At 51.8% G+C, this 24,272-nt stretch overlaps 1 protein-coding gene across 8 annotated transcripts in view; it reads left to right on the top strand.

The window, feature by feature from the left end:
* Window positions 1–227: 227 nt before the first annotated feature.
* Window positions 228–24,272, top strand: part of Atp2b3 (ATPase plasma membrane Ca2+ transporting 3) — a 74,940-nt gene continuing 50,895 nt past the window's right edge. For 7 of the 8 annotated variants that reach the window (XM_048336152.1, XM_048336149.1, XM_048336150.1 and 4 more), the window contains exons 1-2: window positions 273–464; window positions 20,843–21,159. In XM_048336152.1, the coding sequence (XP_048192109.1) occupies window positions 20,952–21,159 (208 nt within the window). In that variant the 5' untranslated portion in view covers window positions 273–464; window positions 20,843–20,951. Of the gene's footprint in view, window positions 465–20,842; window positions 21,160–24,272 lie in introns of all 8 variants that reach the window. The other variant, XM_048336151.1, reaches the window with a different exon arrangement.

Genomic DNA, 24,272 nt, shown 5'->3' with positions numbered 1-24,272 from the left:
ACCGCCCCCCCAGTTCCTCCTGTTCCTCCTGCTCCTCCTCCTCCTCCTCCTCCTCTTCCTCCTCCTCCTCCTCCTGCTCCTCCTCCTCCTCCTCCCCCTCTTCGTCGTCCTCCTCCTCCCCCCTCCTCCTTCTCCTTCCCTCCCCTCCCCTCCTCCTCCTCCTCCTCCTCCTCCACCACCACCACCAGCAGCTCTCTCCCTCCCCCTCCCTCCCTCCCTCCTCGCTCAGAGCTGCGGCTGGAGTGGAGCGCGCCGCGTCGCCCGCTGCCGCCGGTGCGGAGCGTGGGGAGCCTTCGGCCACAGCCCTCGCCTGCCGCGGAGGGTCCTGCTCCGCGCCGCTGGCCAGGCCGCCCCGTGCCCGGGCCTTTCCGTCCTTGGAGCGGATCTCTGCCCGCCGGGTGCCTTCCCGCAGCGACGGCGACAGCCAGAGCTGAGGCCGCTGTAGTGGCTGTGCCTGTGCCCGGGTAAGTGGTGCCCGGGGCGCACGGGCGCAGGAGAGGGTGGGCGCAGGAGCGGGTGGGCGGGGGCGGGAGGGCGAGCAGCCCAGCAGGTGGCGCGGTGGCAGGTGGAGGGACGCTGGTCCCCGCCCAAGGCACCTGCTCCCCACCGCCGGGCCTGCGTGTCCTTGCGGCACCACGGCCGCGCGTCAACCTCGGGCCCCGGGGCCGGCGGGCAGCGCCCCTCACCCGCACCCTGCGCCCCGCATTCCGCGCGCACGCGCATCTGCGTCTAGGGAACAAGGCCGCTGGGGGCTGCGGGCGGGGGCTAAGAGCGGGCACGGCCAGGGGCGCGGGGCCTGGGCTGGGGAGTCCGGCTGGTGCGCAGGCACCATCCAGGAGCCCCAAGGTACCCCCTCCCCTCCCCCCTCCATGTCCTCGTACTGTGTCATCCTCTCCTCCTCCTCCTCCTCCTCACACATTCCCACACTGTCCCCTGCATGCCCACAGAGCTGCCCAGCTGACCCTGCCGCTGGCATGGTCAGTGCCACCAGCAAGCGGGCCCAGCCATGCTTGGGCCACTCCTTCTCCATCTCTCCGTGAGCTGCTGTCTTCCCTTCCTCACCTGTGTGACCTTGGCCAGAGGGCCTCCGCTATTTGGAAGGCTTCATGATCTCCAGGCTGGTGGCTCCAGTTATCCCATTCCAGGATTTACAGCCACTCATGTGGTGTCTCCGTCTCCCAGCCTGGGAAGACCTGCTCCTCTCTCTAGGACTGGGTCGCCTCCCTTCTGTGGGCCATTGCAGGGCTTAGTGGCTGGGCCAGCTTGGAGGAATTGAAGGCAGGGTCAAGGCCTAGCTCCTGGACAAAACCACTAGGGAGGGCTGGCTCAGTGCAGGTTTGGGGGGGTCACAGTACAAATGCCCCCCTTCCACTTGCCGACTCGCTGTGTTGCTTGCCTTGCTCACCTACTCCAAGGACAGGGCAAGAACCAGAATTACCTCAATAAAATGCTTGACTCTTCCAGAGCAACAGCTGCGAGTGAGGCTGCTGCCTTTCACAAATGAGACGGGAAAGTGGGTCCCTACCCATCGCAGGCTCAAGTCTGGCCTGTCTGACTGATCCCTATACCAATGTCCCCTGGCTCTCTACAAGGACTTGGTCACCACATAAGCCTTTCACTCACTGGAACTCTGCACCTCTATCCACAGCCATCACCCCCCACCCCCACTGTGAGCCGGTTAAAGCAAGGAGTGGCTCTGAAACTGCACGGCCCGGCAGAGTGGGCAGTTGGTTTCTGTGTGGCACATGTAGGAATCTGCTGACTTCCTGAGGAGGGGTGAGAGCTTGCATACTTACTTATGCCCATTTTTCAGATGGAATGATTGAGGCCTCAAATGGACCAGGGACTCGGGAGTGGATTTCATGTATGAATGGAGGGAGGCCCCTTTGTCTTGAGCAGCAATCACCCCTGTGGACTCTGGGGCAGCTATCCTAACAATCACATGCCAGTCCATCTTGCTGAGCTCCTCCCACATGCACACACAGTTTCAAACATGGTCCCGCACCCCCATGAGTTTCACATCAACTACATATGTGTGCTGCCATTTTCAACACACACCCCCCTCCCTTCATAGACAAGGAAACCAAGACCACATGGCTCATGAGAGGGGATCTGGGATGCAGAGGAGAGCCCAGGGTGCTGCTGAGGCCTAGCCCAGGAACCTAGGGTGAAGACAGACTGCATCGGAAGATGCAGCCAGTTGGAAGGAGCTGGGCACTTGTGGTCCCCGGTATTGATCATCTGCTGCTGGCCTGGAGGTGGGGGAGGGCCAAGGGCACAGGCAGCCTTCATCAGATGCACCTGATCCACACCCAGCACGGCCAGGTGGGTTGGGTGGAGGGGCAGGCAGGCTCTGGCACAGAAGGGGGTGAGGCAAGCAGATGGGAGGGGGGCGGCGTGGGAGGGCCTCTGCACAGAGCCAGAAGGAGAGCCAGTCCTTGGGGAAGGGAGCCCCCAAGTCTGAGAGTGTGTGGGGAGAGGAGGTGCTACAGTAGGCCTCAGGGGCAATCAGGGGCACAAGAGGCTTGTGGGAAGTGTCCTGGGTTCTAGTGATAGAAACTCCAGAATGTAGTGCCAGCTCTGTGCCTGATGGTTTTTGTGACCTTGGCCAAGTCCTTTCCCTCATGGTGGGGGGGCGGTGCACCTCGGCCGACTCGGCACTGACATTTCGGGATTCTGAGCTAGAGCTTCAGAGGTTGAATCATTCCTGAGAGCCAGAGCAAGCAGAAGAGGCCAGGTCTGAGTCAGGGAGCATTATTAAGCCCAAGCCAGAGGGACAGCCAAGGGGTGCTGGAATCAGCCTCAGAGGCCCCTCTGAGCCGAGGGGCCCCTTGCTTCCTAGGAGAGAGGAAAAAACTGCCCCCAAGGCTTTTGAGAGCTGAGATTGGTTGGAACTCTTGCAGCCAGCTTCCTCTGGCCATTTGTGCCCCACCCCCTCATTGAGCGAGCTGTCAGCATACTTGAACTCCCTTCTGATTTTAAACTGATGGCTCATATATTTCACTGATGGTTGCTGTCTCCACGGATGGTTACTGTCTCCATCAGAAGTTGCTAGCATATCAAGGAATGTCAATAACGATAATAATGATAATGACAGTCACCTTGTGCTTCACGGACAACCCCAGTCACACTTAATTGAAACACTAACTAAATGAAGCAAATTCTGCTATGATGGCCATTTTGCAGCTGACTAGACTGAGACCTAGAGAGTGGTTAACTTGCTCAAGGTCACGTAGCCAGTGGGTGGGCAAACCAGATCTGGATCTCAGGCCATTCAGCTCCTGAGTCCCCTCTACACGCACCCCGCACCTGTTATATCATCTCTACAAGTGTTTGCTGAACTTGGCACAAGGCATGGTGTGCTTGTGCCGACCATCCAGTGAACCCTGCTGGGGTGAGGGTGGGATTTGGGGGATGACCCTGTAGGTCAGAAGCAGAGACACTGGCATTTCCACCCAGATCTCCCCTCTGAGACAAAGGTGATCTTTACCCAAACAAAGTAAATTGGAAAGTGATTTATTTGTTCTTCAGTGACCTGTCCATGTGACCTCTTTAGGGCATCCCTCAAAGGAGCAGCTGATGGGTGGAGGACTGGATCATGGCACCTAAGTATTACCCTGAGCCCCACAGTGCCATCTCTGTAGTGCCAGATAGTGCCCTGGCACTGTCCAAGGCTGGGCATGGCAGGCAGAGACCTATAATGCACAGATGGCTCCTCCCTGTCTCCTGTCATCCACCAGCTCCTCTCTGTACCTCTCTTCCCTGCCCTGGCTGGGCTGGCAGAAGCCAGGCCAATGGTGCCTGGCTGGAAAGTCCTCCCCTGCCTGAGCAACCTTCTGTTGGGTGGGCGGTGTTGGCAGTGGGCCTAGGAGCAGCCTGGGGAGAAGGGTCTGAGCCACATAGCACTAGGACAGAGAGAAGGAGGCTGTCACATGTAGGAGAATTTGGGACATGTAGGAGAATTGGGGAGCAAGTGGGAGGGGAACAAGTCCAAGGTCACATGGCTGACTAGGTTCAAGAGCCACTGGACATGGCAGAAACACTGAGGCTTCAAGAGTTTTGGGGCTAGCACAAGAGGTTTCCTAAGGCTTGGGTTCAAATGAGAGTTGCATGGATGGGGTGTCTGTCAGCATCCTTGCAGAGCCTCATGCAAAGGGGTCTTGGACCTGCTGCTGCTCCTCTGTCCCCAGTGTCGTCAATGAATGGGCAACCATTCCAGCCAAATGAGAAGGACTTTCATTAGGCTGTGGTCTTGAGACATTTTCTAGGGCTACGTTGTCTGATTCGATAACTACTGGCCACACATAGTGATTTAATTAAAGTGAAATTACAAATTCCCTTCTTCAGTTGCACTGGCTGCATTTCAAGGGTTCAGTAGCCACCTGTGGCCGGTGGCTACTATACTGGACAGGATAAGTAGAGGATTCTACACTGCTCTAGAAGGTAGCATGTTATGGCAGTACTTTGGGCCAATGTAGACCTGAATCCCAACATGAGTTCGAAGCTATCCTCAAGCCTATTACTTCTCTGTGGCATATAGCCATACTGGCTAACTCTTACCAGGCACCAGGCTTAGGCTCCCCATAGAGAACCGCCGTAGAGAGGGGCCCTCAGGGAGTTCTGGGCACTCCTGGACATTTGAGGAAGCATCCCCTGATTGGTTAGGCTCTGATCTGAACACTCGACAGCTGGGGATACAAGGTACCAGGCTGGGCTTGGTGGGTGGCCTCTCAGAATGAATGTGTCTCATTGTCACAGTGGGGACAAGCCATGCCAGGCACTACATCTTAATAGGTGTTTTGGCCCCTAGACACCCTGATCCCTAATCCTCCAACCGTGTCCTTCGTGTCCCAGGCCTCATGTCTGCTTTCATCCATTGTGGCCACAGAGAGAAAAAGGCAAGTACACTTCCTTCTCTCCTTGCTCTTTGCCAAATGTTCATTGAAGAATGTGTGGCAAGCAGACACAAGTGCATGGCTAGTTGGGGGCAAGAACCTGGGGTTTCAGTCACCATCTCCCATGGCCCAGGACCCTTCACACTGCCCTGCTCTGCCTTGCCCTCCCTGCCTGACCCAGCGATGCAGAACCAGACACATAGCCCTAATACCAGCTGCTGCTTCCCTCAACAGAGCACAATGCTAGAGGACACCCCCATCTCCCCCAGAATGTGTATCACATAGCACCACTTTAGAACAATTGGAGACCTGAGTCCTTACACAGACCCTGAAGACATCCCCTAGGCCATTCCTTCATGAATCCCTATAAGGGAGTAAACGAAGCAAGTGAGAACACCCACAGTAGCCTGCATTCCCCTGGAGATTCTGGGGGCATTTGCCAATAGGGCCAGAGCAGATCCTCCAGGCACAGAGCTGGGCTCCCTAAGAGCTTCCCCAGATTCCCAGACACTCATAGTCCAGGGTGGCTATACGGATGCCATGCCTGTCCACAAGCCCACCCCTGTGGCCCTCACATATCCCCCTTGGAGCCTAACCCAGATCCTGCAACTCCTTCATCCTGATTTTCCTGTTAGCCCTGATTAGAGCCGGCCATGTATCCAGTACACCGTCCTTGCTCAGGGGAGGGCAGATTGAGTCAGGCTGCAGAATGGCAGAGGGAGGAGGCCCCAGAAGTTTGCACATATGAACAAGGCATTGGGGGGTTTTAAAAATTACAGCTTTCTTTCTACTTAAAATGAATGCTTTTGCTAGGTGCATGACCCAAGTGGTAGATCTCCTGCCTAGCAAGCATGACGCTATGAGTTTAAACCTCAGTACCACCAATGAATAAATTTATTAGAAAATTGTAAGTGAAAACCAAGCCAGATGCTGGTGGGTCATACCTGTAATCCTAGCTACTAAGTCTAGGAGGCTGAGACCTGCAGATCATGGTTTATCTCCAATTAACCAGCAAAAAGCCAGAAGTGCAGGTGTTAGAGCCTTGAGCAAAAGAAAGCCAAGCATAAGGCTTTGAGTTCAAGTTCCATACTGAAACAGAGGAAGAGAGAGAGAGAGAGAGAGAGAGAGAGAGAGAGAGAGAGAGAGAACATAAAACAGTTCAAGACTCAGAACCTGCTGTCCTATCCCAAATGCAAGCCAATGTTTCCATTTTATTAGACTTACTTCTGTTCTCTTTTCTTTGCATAACCTATTTATTTTCACATTACTGTAATTATACCATGGGCTCAATTGTGTAATCTATTTTTTACTTCGCATAAGCATTTTCTTTATTAATCTAATCCTTTCCTAAATGAACTTTTTTTCAAAAGGGCTATGGTTTAATTTTTTAAAGATTATGAAAGCAGTAAGTACTTATGGAAAAAATAATGAACATGAGCTATGCAATGAAGAAAACTCCAAATGATCATTCACTCCTTTGACAGCGCAGTCCACAGTAATTACAATTTTTAATGGCTGAATAGTATTCTCTCAAGAGATTGTAATTCGCTTAATTATTTGGCTATTTTTGGAAATCTAGCTAGCCAGATTTGTTTGCCCCTTATGCATGGGGCTCTGCTGAGTATGTGGGTGCAAAATCCTCCTCTTGTCCTGAGGAGAGGGCCCAGACAGAGGTGTAGTCTGCCAAATTGTTCTCCAAACAGGCTTTCTTAATGAACGGGAGGATTGGCTGCCCTGCAACCTTGCCAACAGAAGATATTATAATCAAACAACCTACATAAGTATCTAGGTCATAAAACAGCTAGTTTGTTTCTTTAATTGCCATTGAGGGTGCATATTTTTCCACCTTTATATCTTTGTATCTTTATTTTTATTGTTTTAGTTACTTGTTCCTAATATTTTCTTACTGAGCGTTTAATGGCCTCCTTGTGGGTTTGAAGAACTTTTATACATAAAAATAGCAACAATTTAAGATATTTGTTGAAAACATTTTTAATCTCTTTGTTGTCTTTTCATTACCTTTCTTGCAAAACGTAAACAGTTTTTGTCACATTTAAAAAAATGTCTTCCCTTGCTTCCAGGGTGATAAACCTCATATAGAAATATGAACACTGTGCTGCCTACCTCCCTTCCTCTCTCCCTTCCTCCCTTCTCCATTTTGATATGTTTTATCTTAGGGGACGAATACAAAGGCACAATGCTTCTGTGCTTCTAATCATATGAAATAATATTTATCAAAAAAAAAAGATACTTAAATCTCTTTTGTGTGGTACTGAGAATTGAGTCCAGGATCTCTAGCATGCTTAGCAATTCTACTGCTAAACTATGCTCACAGAACTTAAAAAACAATGGAAACATTACTCCTCCTGCCTCAACCTCCCTTGCAGGTAGGATTACACATGTGTGACACCACACTATGAGATGTTTAAATCATTAGTCTAGGGTTTAACAACTTCTGCAAATGGCCAGATAGTAAATATTTTTGGCTTTGCAGACCACATGGTTTCTATCCCACCACTCAGCTCTGCATGGAATCATGAAAGTTGCCAGAAATTATACATAAACCAACTGGAGTGGCTGTGTGACAATAAAGCTTTATTCATAAGTGTGCTTGACTGCTAGATCTGACCCTTGGACTATAGTTGCTGAACTCTGTTTAATCCAAAACAAATTTGTTTTCAGGAAGTATGAGGTGCGAAAGGAACTTGTGTTCTTTGCCCATTTCCTTTATCAAATCAGTTTATTCCATGGCTAATTTAAATCAGGCCCACCTTCCTCCATAAAAAATAAGCCCCCGGTAATACATTCTCTAGGTATGTGTCCATTTGCGATCAGAGGGTGGTTGGCTCTCTGCAGATGCGATGGGTTGACCTATCAGAGGTTGTGCAGGAAGAGGTGTGAATGAGGGCAAAGGCACATAGATGGGAATAACTAGGAAGCCCAGGAACAACAGAATCTCCTTATTAGGAAACAGAAAAGCAAAATCAGGGATTGGAGGCATGGCTCAGGTGGTAGAGTGCCATCCAGTGAATGAAAACATCAGATACCCAGTTTGAGTGCCAGTCTTGGGGGAGGGAGAAAACAAAAGCAAAACTGGCATTGAGGAAGGTGTGAGATAATGAAGTCACTGCTGGTCATCTGCACTGTAGGTGACAGTAAACTCAAATGGCAGGATGTTGGGCTCTTTGCTTCTATGAATGAAGGTGTTTGAAAAGATCCGCCACATTTTCTGTTTCTTAAAAATGGAATTTGGTCAGTTCCTGGACTGCCCTGATCGTCAGCATTCCGTGTACTCTGGTATTTTCACACAGTACTGAATCAGGTCGTATAAGCCATGTGGAGTGGCAGGCTCATTGCTGAAGCAGTGTCTGCACAGATAGCTGATCAGGGGCACGGCGATAGCACGGAACATGACGGACAGGGGAGCGGCTCCTCCTCACGCTTAGAGCAGCCCTTTGGCTACTCCTCATGCTCTCAGAGCACAGTGTGAAAAGATGCCCAGCCCCACTTCCACCTCTGTATCACACCTTGGGCCTCACCAGACACAGGGGACCTTCACTCCCCATATGGCTTCAACTCCATTTCTCCTGGAAGAATCCAGAAGCAAGCACATCACATACTGACATGGAGTCACGGGCCTGGAAGGGATGTCTAGGGCCAGAGGCAGCTAATGTGGGCTCTTGGGTTCCTGGGGTCTCAGCACGCGTGAGCAGGCAGTGGGCTCCTCACTGGGAGGCTGGGCCTATGCAAGAGAGGCCAGAAAAGGATATGGATAGGGGGTGATCTGTCTTCAATGAGCCTTCCACCGTGTTGAGTCTCCCTCATAGTCAGCAGCTCATCTGTCCACAGCTCTACAACCTTTGGAAGGTCAGTCTGGCAACTCCCACAGAGGCCCATCTGACTGTCATTAGGTGGGACAAGGTGGCAGTTAGCTGAATCCACACAGAATCAGTTGTCATGGACCACCAGTTGTCCCATGTGCCCTGGACAGTTGGGCAGTACCTCAGCATTGTCATCAAAGGTGGGGCCAGGATGGCAGAGTCAGGGTGTCTCTCCAAGAGGGAGAGAAGCAGAACCCTCTGCAGTGGACGTGTTCTGTTTTCCACTGCCCTCTCTCCAACCTTCCCACTCCAAGACCTCTTCTCCCAGCTGTCAGCCTCAATGGGCCTCTATGATCATGTGAGGCAGGCAGGAGGGAAACCCTCCCTCCCAAGGGAAGGGCTTCTGCAGGGCTATGGGGTACACTGACAAGGAATACTTAGAGCCTCATGATGGTGTGATTGATGTGTCCTGATGTGAAGAGGCCTTCCTGCCTCCATAGGACCCTCACTATCTCCAGGCACACCCTGGCCCTGCTGGGTTTTGAAATACAAAGCTCTGTCCATGTGATTTGGATAACAGCCAGACTCTTGATGAACTTTGGGTCCTGACGTCATCACTGCTTGGGGTTGTCGAGGATGCTGAGCCTTTTAGGTGACCCTCCTTGGGTAGTAGGTTTCCGAGGTGCCATTTCTTGGGGTCATTGTTGGCCATGGGCTCTTCCCCCGTCGCTGCCCTTGGCAGCAGTGAGCATCCGGCCTGTTAGCCTGGAGGAGTGGCACCGCCGCTCTGCCGTGCTGGGTCACAGTGAGGCCGGTTCCCATCTTTAGTCTGAATGGGTCCTTCCTGTCCCCTAAGCATCCTTTCCTTCTGCCTCCCAAGAATACCACAGTCAAGGTCTTTTCTGAGAGCTCACTGTAGCATGGCACCAGGAAAGGAAGCTTCTAGAGCCCTGTCCCTTGTGCACCCAGTCCCCATATGTAACAATCTTAGTGTCCACATTGGGCTGGATCTCTGGATGAAAACCATGTCACAAAAAGGACACAAAGAAGCTATTTTGCCAACAATTGGAGAGCCTTGAGTGGCTCCTGATCATGACTGCGATGTGTTCCCCTAAGACTTGAGCCGGTTTCCAGAACCAACCCCCTACCCATAGGGCCCACGCCCTACGGGCACACATGGCCTGAGAGTCTCCTTATCTGCTCACTGCCTGTCGGGCTGGAAGGACTCAGCCCCGGCATGTGGCCCTCACGGCCTCCAGCTGTCTGTAATTTCCTTAATTACCTGTTTAGGCCTTGGCTATTTCCAGTCCTTGGAGCTGGCACTGGGATTGGAGGCTGGCAAGGACAGGCAACAGCATTACCCCCGGACAGAGCTGGGGAGATTGAGTGTCCCTCTTTCTACCCATGCATTGTCTGTCTTATGAAGTGCTGGAGGCCTGGAACCCCAGATTCCCTCTGGACTTCTGACATGACACCCAGCCCCTGTTTAGCTAGTGTCTTTCTTAGACGTTAGCCATAATGTTTGGGGGGATGGAGTCCCCCTGCCTCTCCTAAGACCGCAGGCCTGCCCAATCATCTTGATGGCATTGGGTCAGAAGGGGCACGGGGCGGCATATACAGATGGTATGTGGAGACAGGGCTTGGGGCTGGCTCAGCTCCTGCTGCAGTGCAGGTTCTGCCCGCACAGCTCGCTCTAATTGGATAATTAGTGTCATTACACTTCCTGCCCATTGGCTTCTGTGACTCCTGCTCCCTCAATCTCTTCTTTTGCAGCTTTTGCCTTCTCTAACAGGAAACAAATGACTGTCCCCTCCTTTCACATACAGTCAGGACCCCAGCAACAATACTTCAAGGCTCCAGCCCAGACAGGAACTTCCAGCTTGCCTCTGGGGCCAAAGGCCACCCCAGCACTGTGAGGTCTACCTGGATGAGAGTAGTGACTCATCCCAAGAAATTGTCCTAGGGACTCCTGAGTGATGTGGACCCGTGCAGGCTTAAGGATGCCCTGTAGAATGGGAACGCATCCTGGCAGCCACTTGTGTCCTACCCTGATCAACCAGAATATTCTGGCTTCATCAGTATAGCCTAGTCCTGACCTATTACTTCTGGAGTCTGGCAAGTGTCACCTGGTGTGATCCTGAAGGAGAAATGGGGCAGAACCAACAGACTCAACAAACAGCACTCTCATGGCTCTCTTTCTGCTCTGCTGATCAAGTGTTCACCCTCCTAGGCCCTTCCCAGTGCCTTCACCCACCTAGAGAGGAAGGGAAAGGACTGGTTCTTCAGATTAAAAAGTGAAGTCCCAGGGCTGGGAATGTGGCTTAGTGGTAGAGCGCTTGCCTAGCATACATGAAGCCCTGGGTTCGGTTTCTCAGCACCACATAAACAGAAAAAGCCAGAAGTAGCACTGTGGCTCAAGAGGTAGAGCCTTGAGAAAAAGAAGCTCAAGGACAGTGCTCAGGCCCTGAGTTCAAGCCCCAGGACTGGCAAAAAAAGGAAAGAAAAAAAGTGACACCCCAGAGAGTGTGAATGACTGATTCTAGTACCAGCACCTGAGACATCTGTCCAGTCACTTGCTTAACCCTTTCTATCGTTTCTATTTTAGTGTTTCTTTCTGGGGCTTTCTGCGACAGTCACATGGCAGGATAACCATTTAGCATCCTCTAAAGCCAAACCGCTTGAATTCACATTAGCCTCTGCTTCTTGCTGGCTGTGCAGGCTTGAGTAAGCTCCTTAACCTCTCTGTGCCTCAGGTACTTCTGTTCTGTCATGGGCATGGTTATCTCTTGTCATAGAAGCTCACTGCAGCTGGGAATATGGCCTAGTGGTAGAGTGCTTGCCTCATGTACATGAAGCCCTGGGTTCGATTCTTCAGCGCCACATACATAGAAAATGGCCAGAAGGGGCGCTGTGGCTCAAGTGGCAGAGTGCTAGCCTTGAGCGAAAAGAAGCCAGGGACAGTGCTCAGGCCCCAAGTTCAAGCCCTAGGACTGGCAAAAAAAAAAAAAAAGAAAGAAAGAAAGAAAGAAAGAAAAGAAAAAGAAAAAGAAGCTTATGGCATAGAACAAATGTGGTAGTTCTACCAAAGCCCTATAGAGGTGCTCAGCTCAGTCTGATTGCTGTGCTGCTGTGATAGGACCGTCATTCTCTTTTGTGATCGTTTTACTTTCTCCCTCTGCTTTAATAGAACTTTTAGGACAATGTTAAATGATACAAGTGAGAAAGTGAGAGGGAGCCTGGCTTCTTGTGGTCATGTATACTATGGAAGCCACAAAAGAGAGGACATTTGAGAGTCCTGAAGACTTTAAGGAGTTCTTTTGGGCCTACTGGACCAGGGCTGGATTGAGCATAGAATGCCAAATCCACATACCCATCTGACTTCCTCAGGCTCTGGGGTGTCCTCTTTAAATGGAGATTCAGCACAATAGTGGCTTCAAGAGTGAGGAGCATTTCTTACTCACATGAAAGTCTAGGTAAGTGCCTAAGGCTCAGATGGTGGCTACTTGGTCTTTAGGGGGTATGCGATGCTTTTACTGTGCTGCATGTGGATTCCCAGTGCAAAATGGCACAAGAGTGCAGTTGTATCTGCTGTCTTCACACCATTGTTTTAGCTAGCAAATAGAAAGAGAGCAGGGAAGACCACATTCCTTTCCTCTAAAAACACAACCCTGAAGTTACCTTGATCATTTTGACTCACATCAAATTGGCCAGAACATAGTTGGAAGAACAAGTAGGTGGCAATATTGCAATTGAAATATGATCTAGTCTAGTAGAACCTGCTGGAGGCTCATTAGCACCTTCTGAAGCCATATTTTGTTAAAAGAACTCACTTGTCATGAGCTCAGGCTCAAGTGAACTGAGCATCCCTTCTGAGGAATGAGATGGGCTTGCTGCCTGGAAGAAAGTGCTCACCAGCCTAGCAAGACAGGGACCACACTCCTGCTCCATGCTATTTCCAAGTAGGAGGGGATATGACTCAATGTAGGCACTTGCCTAGCATGTTTGATGCTTTGGCTTGCTTTCCTAGCTGCACTAGCAAGAGACAAAAAGAGAAGGAAAATGGTCCAAGGAGGAGGGATACAAGGTTAGCAATGGTAGCCATTGACCTGATCTGTTCCTATGTCACCTAATCACCCACTACACCAAGGCAGGATGTAGGTGGCAGCACTGGAGGTCACAGAGGTTGTAGGGTATAGGTAGAGCATCCCCCAGAAGGATCTGCTTAGGTTTAAATTTTCAGTAGGGGCTTTGCCTGGAAGTCCAAATTCCCATGATAGTATGGACATCTGATTTGTCCTGTTGAGAGTCCGCAAGCCTAGTGTGCACAACCCAGGACAAAAGCTGGTGGAGCTCTTTGTGTATGTGCGTGTGTGTGTGTGTGTGTGTGTGTGTGTGTGTGTTGTAGTAAAATCCACATAACTCAAAGTGTACCATCCTCACCGTTTAGGCAAACAAACCACAGGAATTAAGCAGATTCTCACTGCTATGCAAACCATCAGTGTCATCAATTTCTGTAAGCTCCCCAAATGAAACCCTGTCCCCACTAAATACTATGTGCTGATTCACCCCAGTGTCTGGTACCCACTATCTACTGTGTGTTGATCTGGCTACTCTAAGGACCTCCTAGAATTGGAATTATGCAGCATTTGTCCTTTCCCACCTGGCTTATTTCAGTGAACATCGTAACCTCACAGGTCATGGCATGGTAGTGTGTTGGAATTCTCTTCCTTTCAATGGCCAAGTGATACTCACGTGTGTGGACGGGCACAGCCTACTTGTCCATTCACCCATCTGTAGACATTGCGCTGATTCCTCTTTTCGTGAATGATGCTTTGGTGAATATGGCTGTACAAGCATCCATTTGAGTATCAGCTTTTAGTTCTTTTAGGGACATGGAACCACCAAATCCTATTTTATTTCCATGTTTAAATTTCCGGGGTCCACTACAATGTTTTGCATAGTGGCTACACCATGTAACATTCTATAGCGTGACTTGTTTTAACTGGAGAATTCTGAACCCTCCCAGAGCCTCTGAAAGGACTATGAAATTTGGCTGGGCCTGGGAGACGGGGAGCTTTTCAGGATGGGCAGCTCTGAGGCCAGGACTGCACAATTTTTCAAGTTCTCCAAGAGGGGAAGGGCCCATGCAGCGTTGGCTGGGGCTGTTCTAGACAAGTGTTAAGTGCTTGGCCATCAATTAGCTTGCTCACCTAGAGGCAGGAGTGGAATTGGGTAATGTCATCCTGCCACTTCCAGGATTTTAAACTTGGGGTTCTCTAGGGTCTAGAATCCTCCTTGGCTGAATCCTTATTAGCACGGACTTCCAGTACCTGGAACTTGTGCATCTGTGTCTTTCTACTGGGTGGCCATAGCCCCCAGGGCCGTCTGAGAAGTGCCAGGTGCGACCAGAGGCTCTTCTGTGGGGCAGAGCTTCCAGTAGGTGGGCAGTGGGAGTAGGGTGAGGGTGCCATGATGACAGTTGATCCTTTGCTGTTGTTGTTTTTGCCTAAAGCTGTTCCTGGCTTGAGAGGCACTTGGCATGTGCACAGCTTGTACCGGGACTGGGGGCGTGGGGGGAAGCCTGTCCCTTTAAATCTGTTTTCTCGGGTTTTATTTCCTTCTCTTTTCCCATCCTCCTCCCTCCACCAGCACAAGTGGTGGGGCTGCGAGGGACCAAGAGCTGCAGTGACAGCGCCTCTGAAATATTAATGAGGCTGTTCTCTGCCTGGCTCCTTCCCTCCCCCTCCCTAGTTGCAAGCAAGGACTTGTCCTTGGAACCCTCCTTTCACCTCCCAGGTGGTCACCAGGACGTGTCAAGCAGAGGGCAAGGGCCAGGGCAGACAAGAGCAAAAGGGGAAATGTGGGAATTCTGGGGCACAAGAGGACATCCCAGGGGATGGGACCCAGGAGAAGGCTGAGCAGGTGCCAGCCAGGGTCCTCTCCTCCCCATGTCATCTCCCTATGGGGTCTCCAACTAGGCCCCTAAGCCCACCCACTTTACAGGTCTAAAGCTGAGCCATCTACAAGGGAGACCTGGAATGTCCAACTATGTGACCTACAGCAGGGCCTCTGCTCTCTCTCTCCACTTGCTCTTCCTCTCTCCATTTCATTTGGCTAACCCTAGTCCCAGGTGCCTGAAAGTGGAGAGAAACAGGAACTGTTATTTCAAGGAATCCTCACACTGAATCATACTGACGAGCAGTGGAAAATCTGAAAGGAGAGCCCCTACTTGGTGGGTCTGTAGGGAGATGGCATCATGGACATAGACGAGGCCTTCACCTCCTGCCCTCAAGGCTAGACTCCTTGCCCCAGGGCCTGGCATCAGGACGTTGAAGGTAACAGGACCTGACAATGCTCACTGGACTTGTTCAGAGGGAATGTTCTGGTCAAACAAGATCCATGACCAGGTAGCAACTCAGGGCTGGATTTCCTGACTTGTAGCTGGTGGTTAGCTCAGTAGTACTTGGCTGTAAATGCTCCATCATCAGTGTGGGGACACATACTCACATAGACTGAGGTATTTCCAGACAGTCTGAGGTTGAGAATATGGTGAACTTGAATGTGTTTTTGAGCTCTGACTTCAGCGATGGTGGTATGCTTTCTTCTCCATCCATTGCCTCCTGTTAAGGTGAGGCGGGGCTACTCTACATCTAGCAGGTGGCTAGGAGTAGAGAGCCTGGACCTACAGGGAGGATGCTTGAGGTATTGTCAACATGTCCCACTGTGTGATTCATCTCAGGTCACATGGAATGCAGGGCTAGCTAGGATCAAGCAGAAGCTTAGTATCTAATGTCTGTGATCCTGCCTGAGTGAGACTCCATTTCCCGTGTGTGAACTGGGTGTTTGTAAGAGTGCAATGAGGGCTGGTACGCAGGCTTTGGCAGATGTTGCAACTATTGCTATCCAGTGATGTGACTAGATTGTGGCTTGTATTGAGAGTGGGAGCACATGAGGGGAACCTGGGAACTGAGGTCCCCTCATTCAGGGAGTTTGCAGCTTCCTGGAGGTCGGTCAGTGGGCTACCTAGGTCCTGGCGGGGTGGGGGGAGGCTGTGAGGACATGAAATTGGAGATTCTGGGTGGAACATTCTTAGAGGTGGCCAAAGAGAGACCACACACAGGGAAGAAGGACCTATGGGAGTCTGGCCAAGGAGAGTTTAGTTACTAGAGACTCTCATACTCGCCAGTGGGAGAGTCTGGACCCCAACTGGAGAAAAGAGTCCAGAAAGCATTTGGGTGTTGAGTGTGGACGAACCTGCTTCCTTCAACACTACCACAGTCACCTGGGGTGCAACCGGTTGATAAGCACATAGTGAGGACAAGGTGGGCCAGGGACCTCAATGTAGGTTTCTGCTCTTCCCACCCTATGGTGTTGACCAATTTGTTCCAGGATGAAGAAAATACTGGAAGGTCTGAGTGCCCCTCTGTGGAAGTTCTCAATTCAATTAAGCCAATTAAGGTCTGAAAGATGAAAGCGCATGGAAATGGTACATTCCCTGCCCTTGCAATGCCTACAGGCTGTCCTCGGCAAGCAGCCCAGGCCGGAAACTCTGTCAGACCTGCAGAACTGATAGAGCCAGTCACTTCTGTTTTTGGCGATTTCAGTGATGGTTGCTGTCTTAATCCAAACTGAGGGAGGCTACTGTCCAGGCTCACAGGGAAGCCAGGGGATAAGTATCTGCTCTCTCTAGCAGCCACAGTCACTCAGAGTGGGCCTTGTCTTAACTGATGGCTCCTAACTGTGCTGTAGCTAGTTGAGTTGATGAAATAGAAAGTTCGAAATCACATGTAGCCACGACCACCTTGCCTTCATGCTGTCCAGGACAGTAATTCTGCCTCTCACAGCTCCAGACTCCTCCTTGGTGGACAGACTCCCATTTACTCATTCCTCCAAGTCCCTATTCCAATCCAGTACTGACCACACGGGGGCCCTCCTGCTGGCTCAATGGCCATCAGCATATCTCAGAGAATTAATGATCCAGCAAGTAGGAAAGTTGCTCACCACATATTGCTTTACCAAGCACAGAGAGGGCAGAGAGTCTGCAGCAATTATTCTGGGCTGGAAAACCAATTGGTAGAAACTTTGAAGTGGTTCATTGGAATTGTGACTAAAAAGAATATGTTCGAGGTCAGCAGGTGGAAATGGGGGGGGAGGAGTTCCTGTGAGCTGTTAGGGTCAGAGCTGTGTGATCGAAGACTATCAGTACGCCAGTGTAAGGTGTAGTGGACAGTCCAGGGGAAGGAGAAGACCTGGAAGGTGCTTTGAAGGAATTCTGAAGGTATTTTGCTTCATGGAACTGGGGGATAGAAACAGAAGGCATGACGGGATCTGTCGTGGATTGGAGAGAGGGATGGTAGTAACTTAGAGCAGTGTGGCAGCCAGTTGCTTGACCCAAGGGAGACCTATATGGTGGTACACATGATGGGGTTTATTTGGTGTGGATGAAAAAGGAGGACACTGCAGTGGGGGAGAGCCAGCTGGTGGGGTGGGAGGGCTTGGCCCTAGGGCAGTGGCACAGGGACAGGAGAGCTCCATCTCTAGCAGTCCTGCTGGCGGTGGGGAGGGAACACAGCCTGACCTCATCAGAAGTTCTGCTTAGTATCCTCACTGTGACTCACCACAGATCCAATTGGCCACAGCAATGCCAGCAGTCCAGTCAGGAGCAGCTCAAGGACCTGGTATGTCTCTTTCTGGCACATCAACTATTGCTTAAGTGAGTGTAAGTCCACACTGAGGGTCAGGTACAAAGTAGGAGGGGGAATGGCAGAACTGTCCTAGTCAAGTGAGGTGAGTCCACAACCTCCACCAGGGCGCCCAGGTTTGGGAAACGATGCCAGAAGCCTGTAGGTGTCTGCTCTGAAGACCAGGAAATTTTGTTGGGTGCATACATCATCCAACAGACCCTTCAGTCCTCCCCCAAGCCCACAGTCACCCTACCACCTCTTCTTCTCCAAGAGGATGGAGACGCTGAAGAGATGAAGGGCTCCAAAGGAAGCAAATCGTCCATCTGTCTTCCTTTTCAGAAAGGGCCCCTGAGGAGTCCTTAGGCAGCTCAGTTGGGGGTATACAGGTTCCCGGCTCGTGCCCTGGGGCTGCGTGACCAAACTCAGAAGCCTTGCCTGCTGAGGGCATCCAAGTGAGGACCAGTGAGGATCAGTGTCAGATTTTCACTGTCTGGTGTCCTTGTACACAGGGTGCCATTGTTGGGTTCTGGTGCTAGCAGCCCTGTCTGGGGCCTAAGAAGGCAACTTGCAGGGGTGGAGGTAGAGAGTTGTGCTGGCCTAAGCAAGTTGGGGGGTGGCAGAGGTGGGGGGGATCAAAGTCAAACATGACAGCTTCTGTTGATATGCACTGAAGCTAACAGAGGATGGATGGAACTCCGGTCAGAGAAAGGGGGGAAGGTGTACCCCAGAGGTAGGTGCACATTCCCAAGCAAAGGTCCTTAGGGAAGGGGGTGGGGCTAGAGAGGACAGGAGTGCAGGTGTCAGTTAAAAGCTGCCATCACCACCTTGAGCCATCAGTTGTCTTGGTCTAGCCTTGGTTTTCTGCACTGCCTCCACCTCCTGGGTGACTGGAGGGTACTTTCCGGGCACCCCTGGGAGGAGCCACCTGCCCTGCCTGGCCTCCCATGTACCCTTCTACTTGCAACAGGCATTCCGAGCTGAATGCTCAGGGGCTGGGGATATGGCCTAGTGGCAAGAGTGCTTGCCTTGTATACATGAGGCCCTGGGTTCAATTCCCCAGCACCACATATACAGAAAATGGCCAGAAGTGGTGCTGTGGCTCAAGTGGCAGAGTGCTAGCCTTGAGAAAAAGGAAGCCAGGGACAGTGCTCAGGCCCTGAGTCCAAAGTCCAGGACTGGCCAAAAAAAAAAAAAAAAAAAAAAAAGATCCTTCAAATGAATGCTCACCTTGTACTCAGTTAAGCAGAAGGGCCACAGCCCCTCCTCCATCACCAGCATGGATTTACTCCCTCTCTCCCTCTCGGTCTTTTTGTTCTTCCACATGCCCCAATGGTTCTTACCTTTTGAGCCTGATCTTGTCTCTGTAGCTCAGCTACACAGGAAGAGAATTAGCCTAGTCTTGTTGATGCCTTTTCCTCAGCACATAAGGGCAGTGCTGGGTGGGCACTTAGTTGGTGCTCAGTAAATATGTCTCAGATGACCAACTGGAAAGAATGAGTGAGAGGTTTGTGAGATTAGAAGAGGATGGGAAGTCATATGTCCGCTATTTTGTTCTCATGTCTTCCAGAAATAAGGGCTGCTCGAAGTACAAAATGTCTATAAAGTTAACATGTAGATGCTTAAAGTTTAAAACTGGATTTTTTCTGAAACGTCTCTTCTGCCCACCAGACCTTATGGACAAGGTTGTATACATTTTCTCAAAAGCAGATGCTGGGGGAATACAAAGGGCTAGTTTTTTTGTTTCCCAGAAATTTTTTTTTTTTTTTTGGCCAGTCCTGGGGCTTGGACTCAGGGCCTGAGCACTGTCCCTGGCTTCTTTTTGCTCAAGGCCAGCACTCTGCCACTTGAGCCACAGCGCCACTTCTGGCCATTTTCTGTATATGTGGTGCTGGGGAATCGAACCCAGGGCCTCATGTATACGAGGCAAGCACTCTTGCCACTAGGCCATATCCCCAGCCCCCCCAGAACTTTTTTTGTTTGTTTGTTTCCCCTAAGAGCTGTGGTAATCTCAGCCGACAGCATCCAGTGGAGAAGGCGTATCATAAGATCGACCCTGTTGGTCTCAGTGAAAAGTGGGGCTTTCCTGAAAACAAAGGCCACTAACTTGGCCACCACTATTTTGGCTATCTAAGGGACACTTTGCTTTCTTCTGGACTCCAAGTTATTGTCTTTCCATGAGTGGCTCTAGAAACTTGGATAGATGATGGCTGAGTTCTGATTCTAAGAGGATCATTCTGAGCCGGAAGCTTCCCCAAAGGTGAGAGATTTCATCCAGCTGAGCATATTGCCAGCAGAGATGTTTGCTGATGGGAAGGCCAAAGCCATGTGCACTGATGCTTACTCGATCACTTCTGGAAGGACATGGCATGTTTAGCGCGTGACCTTGGGGGATGCTTCTGCTTCCATATAGGCAAGGAGGAGATGGGAGAGTAAAGATGGAGAGGGCTGTGGTCCAGCTGAGGAAGGGGCAGGAGAGCTCAATGGTCCCAAGCATCACATCCTGTGAAGGCCACACCGGACAGTCTAGGTGACAATTTCTTGGGTAATGTGAAGAACAGTAATGTGAGGGGACAGTGAGTGGAATTACTTCTCTTCTACAAAGAGGAGTAGGCTAGACAATATCAGTGTGGAAGGTCTTAGGAGCAGAGTAACGCTGTGCTGGGGGCTTAGGACTTCACAGAGTCACGTGTAACTGTGACTGCCCTTCCCTGGTCCCTCTCCTCATTGCATTGTCCCATCCTTCTTTGTATCCCATCTCCCTCTCCTCCCATCCCTCCTTCTTTTCTCCTCCTCTCCATGTCCCTCCCTCTGGGGCTCCTTCCCTACCTCCAGGTACCGTCAGGGCCACAGGAATGCCCTTCCCACTGAGCTTAGACATGGAGCCCAGCTGGCCCTGTCAATGGCTCAGCCTGTTCCCTGGAGCCCTGCACAGCCATGGGCCTGAAACTGTGAGCCACAGAGGCTGTGCATGAACACCTCGGGAGACTTAGGGTATGCCAGAAGAATTGGGCGAATCTTAATCAGACAAGAGCAAGGAGTGAGGTGGGGGACCAGCAAGAAGCTGGCAGTAGGGCACTGATGATCCGATCCACCTGTATGGGCAAAGCCAGCCACTGGCAATTCAATGCATTGCCTCGCTTCAGAGGGTTTCCAAATGAATTTGAAGGGCAGGAGAGGAGCCAGCAGAAGGCACCAACACTCCTTCCTTCCCCACCCAGCCAAGCCCTCCAAGCTCAGGTGCGAATGGTGGACAAGATGGGGGTGGGTTGGGGAAAGGGTGCAAGGGGACTGGTGGGGCCAGGGTTGGAGGGGATTTTGCACTTGGTGCGACACAGTTTACACGGAGTACAGATTTATAGAGGACATTCTGGAAGATTGAACCTTAGTTTCATGTCGATCACACCCCACCACCTGCAGCCTCTTCTTCTCTCCTTCTCCCCAGGTGCCCATCCTTGGTCACTTCCCTACCACCACGTCACCTTGCTCAGCAGGGGACCTAAGTGGCAACCTATCCAGAGCTGTGGCTGAGCTGAGGCTGCACCTGTGAGAAGATGGGTGACATGGCCAACAGTTCCATTGAGTTCCACCCGAAGCCTCAGCAGCAGCGGGAGGCCCCCCATGCTGGTGGCTTTGGGTGCACGCTGTCTGAGCTGCGTGCTCTCATGGAGCTCCGAGGGGCGGAAGCACTGCAGAAGATTCAGGAAGCCTACGGGGACGTCAGCGGGCTCTGTAAGAGACTGAAGACTTCACCCACTGAGGGTAAGTCCCTGTGGTCAGGCAGGCCTTCATGCAGTGCCTGGTGATGCACGGCCTGCTTACTCCAGTGGCCATGGTCACGGTCATGCTCATGGGCTCTGCAGTGCTCCTGCAGCCGCTTCCTAGAGAGGCATGGGGCCCTCAGTACAGGGAGACCCAGGTGATTCGTGCAGGATGTAAACACTGGGAGCCTGACTGTGTCCTCTCAGCCACTTCCCTTGAGGGGAAAATGTTCTTGGTGGGGAGAGGCTGTTTTCCTCTGGGTCCTAGGAATGGTCTGACTCCTTACCCATATCTCCTTAGTCAGCTATTCTGCATTTGTAGAGAGGGGGTAGGAGGACACAAACACCATATAAGGCATGCACAGACACACGTGGAGGGTCCTAGCTGGAAACCCTGGACTCCCAGGGCCCAGCACCTTCCATTAATGGAAGAGGAAAATGTATTTGTATGTATTTGTGGGCTTCCTATATTCCCAGTTCGCATAGCCATGTTCAGTTAAGAGAGATCACAGGGGCTGGGGATATAGCCTAGTGGCAAGAGTGCCTGCCTCGGATACACGAGGCCCTAGGTTCGATTCCCCAGCACCACATATACAGAAAACGGCCAGAAGCGGCGCTGTGGCTCAAGTGGCAGAGTGCTAGCCTTGAGCGGGAAGAAGCCAGGGACAGTGCTCAGGCCCTGAGTCCAAGGCCCAGGACTGGCCAAAAAAAAAAAAAAAAAAAAAAAAAAGAGAGATCACAAGAGGAGGAAGAGGAACAGGATGGGAGCCCACTTGGGGCACAGGGGATCTTCTCCAAGGGAAGGTAGGAGTAACCTGGGAAAGACACAGGGACATTTGATTCTCATGTGAAAATTGACTGAACCTGGTTCACAGAAGTTCCAGAGTACCAATTGGAGGCGATAGTGGTCACAGGCTTTCCCAGAGAGATGCCAGTCCGAGGCAGGGCAGGGAAAAGTAGGAAAGTTAGCCCTTCCCTGCAGTGAGCCTCTAGGCAACTTGGTGAGCATCCTCTTGAAGGATCTGGATGGAGACCTGGCTGCCATATTGGACTGTCATCTGGTGGAAGCATAGTTGTGCCCTTCCATCTGCCAGTCTGCCCCAGCCCTGATGTTGGGGGTCTGCTATGAGGCAAGGCCCACCCAGGAGCCACAGCCAACCCCAGATTTCAGGAGCTGGAACACTCTCTGGCCCAGCTGGCACAGGCCTGGCAGGGTTGCCGGGCTATCCCAGCCCAATGCCAGGACTGCTTCCCAGCCAGTGCTGATTGATTTCATCAGGTGCCCATCTCAGTGGCAGCACCTTGGCCCACCCGGTGCTGCTAGTCCTGGCTTCATCTGGGGTTCCTCCTGATTCCTGGCACCCTTGTCCAATTCATCATCAGGCCCTGCCTACTTGGGTTTCTACATTGATCCTTTAGTTGCAACACTCCTATCCATTTCTTCTACTCTGGTGTGGATTCAGCCCATTACTTCCAGCCTTCTTGCTTGGCTCTTACCCCCCACTTGGAGACTTGAGGTCACAAACAAGATCCTATTATTCTGGCCTTGCCCCAGTTGGGTTTCAGAAAGCACCACCTGACTGTGGCCAGTGGAGCATGAGCCCAAGGAAGTAATACAGGTGGGAAGAGGCAGGCCTGGGGAGCAGGCAAGGAGCTCAGGTAGAGGGGCCTTCCACTTGGGTCTCCCTGTGCGGCACTGTCCTGCCTCGCCTGCTGCATGCACCAGCCTGAAGCAGCGTTCTGTCAGGGCAGATGGCTTGGCTGTGTGCCAAAGGATCTCTTTTCCTTCCCTCCTCCTTGCCCACCCCCCTGAGGATTCAGAGGAGGCTCGGGTGGAGGGCCATTTAGCCACAAGGGTCCTGGCCTCTCCCAGATCAAAGGAAGCAGATGGGCTTCAGCTGGCAGCTCTTCCCTCAGCCTGTCAGGCCTTGTTAAATATTTAAAATGTCAAGGCCCCTGGGAACCTGACTGATTCTGCCACAGAGCTCCGGAGCTCTCCTGGTGCCTGTGGAGGGTGTGGGCATTGAGAAAGGCAGGTGCTCAGATGGGAAGCCCAGCCCATGACTAGCTTCTGAGCACCTGGATCTCTGGATCCCAACACACACACACACACACACACACACACACACACACACACACACACACACACACACACACACACCAGAGAAAGCCAGCGAGGGTTGGGTTTGCTGCCTGCAGAAAGCCCAAAGACTGACCCTTCCTCTCAAGTGCCTCAGCCTCAGGCTGTCTGGTGCCAGGAGTGGGTGACTCTCATTCCATATCTCCTCAGCCAGGCCATGTGCCTTAGGCAAGCATTGGATCATTGGCAGGCCTGCTGCCTTTCCTGGAGCTCTCATGCAGGCTTACCAGTTGCCCACTCCTCCTCAGATACAATGGCCTGACTGTGGGAGGGACTGGCTTAGCTGCACTTCAGGCCCCATAGCAACCCTGGGACAAGAAAGGCAGACATGAGGGCGCACAGGGGGTGCTTCATAGAGAGCAGCGTGGCCAAATAGGTGGAGGACACAAATTGAGAGAAAGATACTTTGTCTTCTTGCAATAAGCACATCACTCCACTGTCCTCCCAGCCTTGTAGAGGCCCACAATGATTCCAGAACCATCCCAAAGAAAGGTATGCCTGTTTGGCAGAGAGCTGGAGCCTGAGTGGCAGGCTTGCTAGGGGCATTTGGGCTTTGCATCATCCCCTGTCTGCTCTCCACAGGCAGGCATGGGAAGGAGGGGACAGATTAGCTGAGAGCCGACACGATGTGGTCCTAATCCAATTCTGATGGCATCTGGCCTCTGCTCTGGGCAGACAGCCCATCTGTGTCCATGCCAACCAACTAGCCCCTGCCCCCCTTCCCTGGACCTGGGCCATGCTAGACCTGCTGAGTGCGCAAGTACTCAGTACCAGAGGGGCCATAACAGCCCCCCCACCATGGGTGCCATGGCAGTGGTGGCAGCTGTCAGACCCCCAGGCCCACAGGAAGGCCAAGGCCTCATGGCCAGGCTGAAGGCAGCTGCCAGTCTTGGACAAAGCGGAGCGGGGGTGAGGGGGTGGTGCGGAGAAGAACTACAGTAGCAAGGACAAATCAAGGCCAATGACAAGGCAAG

The sequence above is a fragment of the Perognathus longimembris genome, chromosome 28 (assembly GCF_023159225.1).
Source record: "Perognathus longimembris pacificus isolate PPM17 chromosome 28, ASM2315922v1, whole genome shotgun sequence".
NCBI lineage: Eukaryota > Metazoa > Chordata > Mammalia > Rodentia > Heteromyidae > Perognathus > Perognathus longimembris.
Note: the sequence above shows the minus strand (reverse complement) of the source record. Positions and strands in the feature narration are given on the sequence as shown.